Source organism: Pygoscelis adeliae, unplaced genomic scaffold (genome assembly GCF_000699105.1).
Source record: "Pygoscelis adeliae isolate BGI_AS28 unplaced genomic scaffold, ASM69910v1 Scaffold242, whole genome shotgun sequence".
Taxonomy (NCBI): domain Eukaryota; kingdom Metazoa; phylum Chordata; class Aves; order Sphenisciformes; family Spheniscidae; genus Pygoscelis; species Pygoscelis adeliae.
Window position 1 is genome coordinate 4,363,558 of NW_008824369.1, and position 3,205 is coordinate 4,366,762.

At 59.9% G+C, this 3,205-nt stretch overlaps 1 protein-coding gene across 1 annotated transcript in view; it reads right to left on the reverse strand.

The window, feature by feature from the left end:
• RADIL (Ras association and DIL domains) overlaps positions 1-3,205 on the reverse strand; it is a 16,806-nt gene that overhangs the window by 6,206 nt on the left and 7,395 nt on the right. Inside the window, exons 2-5 of the mRNA XM_009320078.1 lie at positions 2,511-3,176; positions 2,304-2,341; positions 1,052-1,212; positions 193-305 (exon numbers count right to left, since the gene is read on the reverse strand). Of these exons, the coding sequence (XP_009318353.1) occupies positions 193-305; positions 1,052-1,212; positions 2,304-2,341; positions 2,511-3,176 (978 nt within the window). The remainder of the gene's footprint in view (positions 1-192; positions 306-1,051; positions 1,213-2,303; positions 2,342-2,510; positions 3,177-3,205) is intronic.

The window sequence follows — 3,205 nt, forward strand, 5'->3', positions numbered from 1 at the left end:
CCGCGGTAACTCAATACTTTTCCTGGGCTGTGACCAAAAGTTGGGGCTCTTCAGCCCAAAGGAAAACACCTCGGCGTGACGCAACTGCCAAAGAGTAAAAGTTTAAAAAAACCTCCTGCGCAGCCCAAGAGCTGCTGGGGATGCTCTTGCTGGCCCCGTGGGACACTGCCATCCTCCCCAGGGAGCACGTACCTTGGAGATGTAGTAGACGCACTGCTGGAATGTGTACATGATCACCTCCTCCAGCACCGTCATCGCCTCCTCGCTGGCTGTGATGGTCGAGGAGAACAGAGATTCCTTGGAGCCTACGGGGCGGAGAGGAGGATGGGGGAGCAAGCCTGCAGCAGCAAGGCAGGCCAAATTCACCGCTCCCCAGATGCCCGGGGTGAGGGTTATTAGTGCTCCCGGGCTGGCATCACCACCATGGCATCCCTCAACAGGGGCAAAGAGGCTCCTCTTGCCCCAGAGAGCACCCTACTGCCATCTCCCACAGCTCACAACGCCGCTGGCAGCACAGCCCGGCGCTGCAGCACAGTGGCCTCTGCCCCGCAGGCAGCCCAGGGCTGCACCCCTCCTTCCAACAGCCTGTCTGGCCTACGAACGTTTTAACTTGCTGCATAGACCAGAAGGTTTCTGAGGCTGATTTAATCCCTTTTCCCTTTTTATCCTTATTTTTTCGCTGGCATTAACAAGGGCTCACCAGTGAGCAATTCTGCAGGGCTGCCTGCAAATCCAGGTGCCCTCGCAGCAGCCGGGGGACAGAAAGCCACCCCCGAGGCATTAACCACAAGCTGCCGTGGTGGAAAGGGGAGGCTCGGCTGCAAACAAAACACAACCTGGCCCCGAAGCCGAGCAGCACCACAGCACGACACGAAACCGCTCCTCCCGCACAGACTATCCCAGCCTGCACCGTGGAGACATCCCTGCTGATGAGGATTACAGGGGGTTAAAGGAGTATCTCGGGGGCACTGACCACTGCTTGAGACTGGGGATTAGCAGAGCAAAGTCGCTCTGGCCGGAGAAGCAAGCAGGGTGCTGCATCCAGGCCTACCTCTGACGTCCAGCTCCTCCTCCATGCTCTGGATGTAGGTGGGCGATTTCTGCTGAACGAAGTAGAGGACCTCGATGGCGTTGGCCATCCAGAAGAGGATGTGCTGCAGGTCCGGGAGAAGGTCCGTGATGGTGAAGCGGGACAGGGTGGCAGGGTCCTGGCTGGGGAGACACAGCGGGTGTTACAGCTGCTGCTCCTCGGCATCCCCACTCAAGCTTTTGGGGAGAAAACAGCCAGCCTGGGGCAATGCCAGGAGAGCATTTGCACCCCCTCCACTCCCAAGTCCAGCACCCCCTTAGGAAGATCCTTTGCAAGGAAAAAATCTGGTGGTTCTTGCTCTGCGGGACAGTGAAGGGGACCCTGAGGGGATTGAGCTGGCCAAAGGCCACCTAGCCTTTGTGAGGTGCCACTTTTCAAGGGGGGGGACTCCCCCTAATACAGCTGAACTGCAGTAAATACTTGTGGCTGAATAGCAGCTCTCCCCGAGAAGTATGTGCTATTCCTGCCAGCTCTGGACCGTTAAACCCAGCCTGCCTGCGCTGGGCTGTTCAAAAATAAAACAAAATAAATAAAAAGCATCTGGGAAGTTTCTCAACTGCTGAACAGCTTTTTCCTGTTATAGGAAAGGCCTGGGAAGCATCCTCTGAGCTCGTCCTGAAGGAAAGCTCAACAGCAAGCACCAACAGTTTCTCCAGATGCTGCTTTGGAGCCTGGATTTTGGAAATGGCTGGGAAGCTGGCCTCACACCCCACCGGGAGCCAGCCACCCGCACAACTGTGACGGCCCCAAAGAGGTGCTCCCCACCCCAGGACACCATGTGCCACCATCCTTGGATGCACACATCCAAAGCCAGCCCCGTCCTCACTCCGCAGGGGCGTCTTCAGCATGAACTGGGTGAGACCCCACACCGGGACCGTCCCTGCTACGTCCCTCGGGGATGCTGAAGCCACATGTGCAAAGCCTTGGCCTGGTCTTGGATTGGAGAAGACCCCAGAGCTGCTGCAGGTCCTATTCTCCCCCGAGCTCTCCTGTATTTCCAGACCCACGCATTCCCAAGCAGGGTCCTTGCAGGCACCGTGGTAAAAGGACCAGAGAGGCGAATGCGTGGGATTGAGCAGGAAAACACAGCGTGCGTTGGTGCTAGGAGGGTGGTTATAACCAGCCATGGGGTCCCCTTGCTTGTGGAAGAAGAACTGGTTTGAATCCTTCCCGTTTCAGGGCAAAATGAGGAGGGGTGGCGGGCTGCACTTACTGCTGGGACTGCTTCTCAGCCAGCTCCCGCGTCCGCTCCTGGGCAGGGAGAGAAGGGGAAAGCAAAATGAAAACCAGCTGGATGGGGCAGCATGAGCATCACCCCAACCAGCACTCACTGCTGCCAGGCACAGGGCTGGGGCAAGACCCCAGGGGGGTCCAGCAACATCCCCACCCCACCAACACCCCTGTCCCACCGCCGACTGACCCACACTGTCCTCTGGATCATTTTGGCCACTTTGAGCAGCAGCTGTCCGAAGTCGCCCGGCTCGAAGCTGGTGGCCGAGTGCTGGATGCAGAGGCAGAGCAGGAAGGCGGGTGTCAGCTTGTGGTCGTCCCCCCCCGGCTCGATCAGGGTCCTGAGGCGTCGCAGGCGCAAGCCCTCGGCTGCCGGCTCAAACTCCAGCAGCAGCTTTCTGCGGGGCACCCTGGGGCCGCCGATGGGTGATAGGCCCCGCTTTTTGGTCGCAGGGTCCCTCTCCTTCAGCAGGCTGCCACACGCCCCACAGACGGGGGGACCCTCGGGGACGGCGGGGGGCAGAGCTCGTAGCCTCAGCAGGGTCTGCGCCGGCAGCGGCTGCGCCTTCATGGGGTCCTTGTAGAGGAGCAGGTAGTAGAGGCCGAGGGAGAGGAGGTCCCCGTGCTGCAGCACGACCGTCCGGGCCACCTCGGCGAAGTTGATGGAGATGCCGGCGCCGGCAATGGGCTCCAGCACCAGCTTCTCCTCCCACCGATGCCGGGAAGGTCGGAGCTTCCTGATGGTGCAGTGCAGGGGCAGGATGTCGGGGGCCGACAGGCTGATGCTGGGCTTGCTTGCCTGTGTCCTCTGGCCCACCGTGTGCTGCTCGCGATTCAGCAGGTAAACCAAGCTGTCCTGCCAAGCGGGGAGATGTGGCATGAACC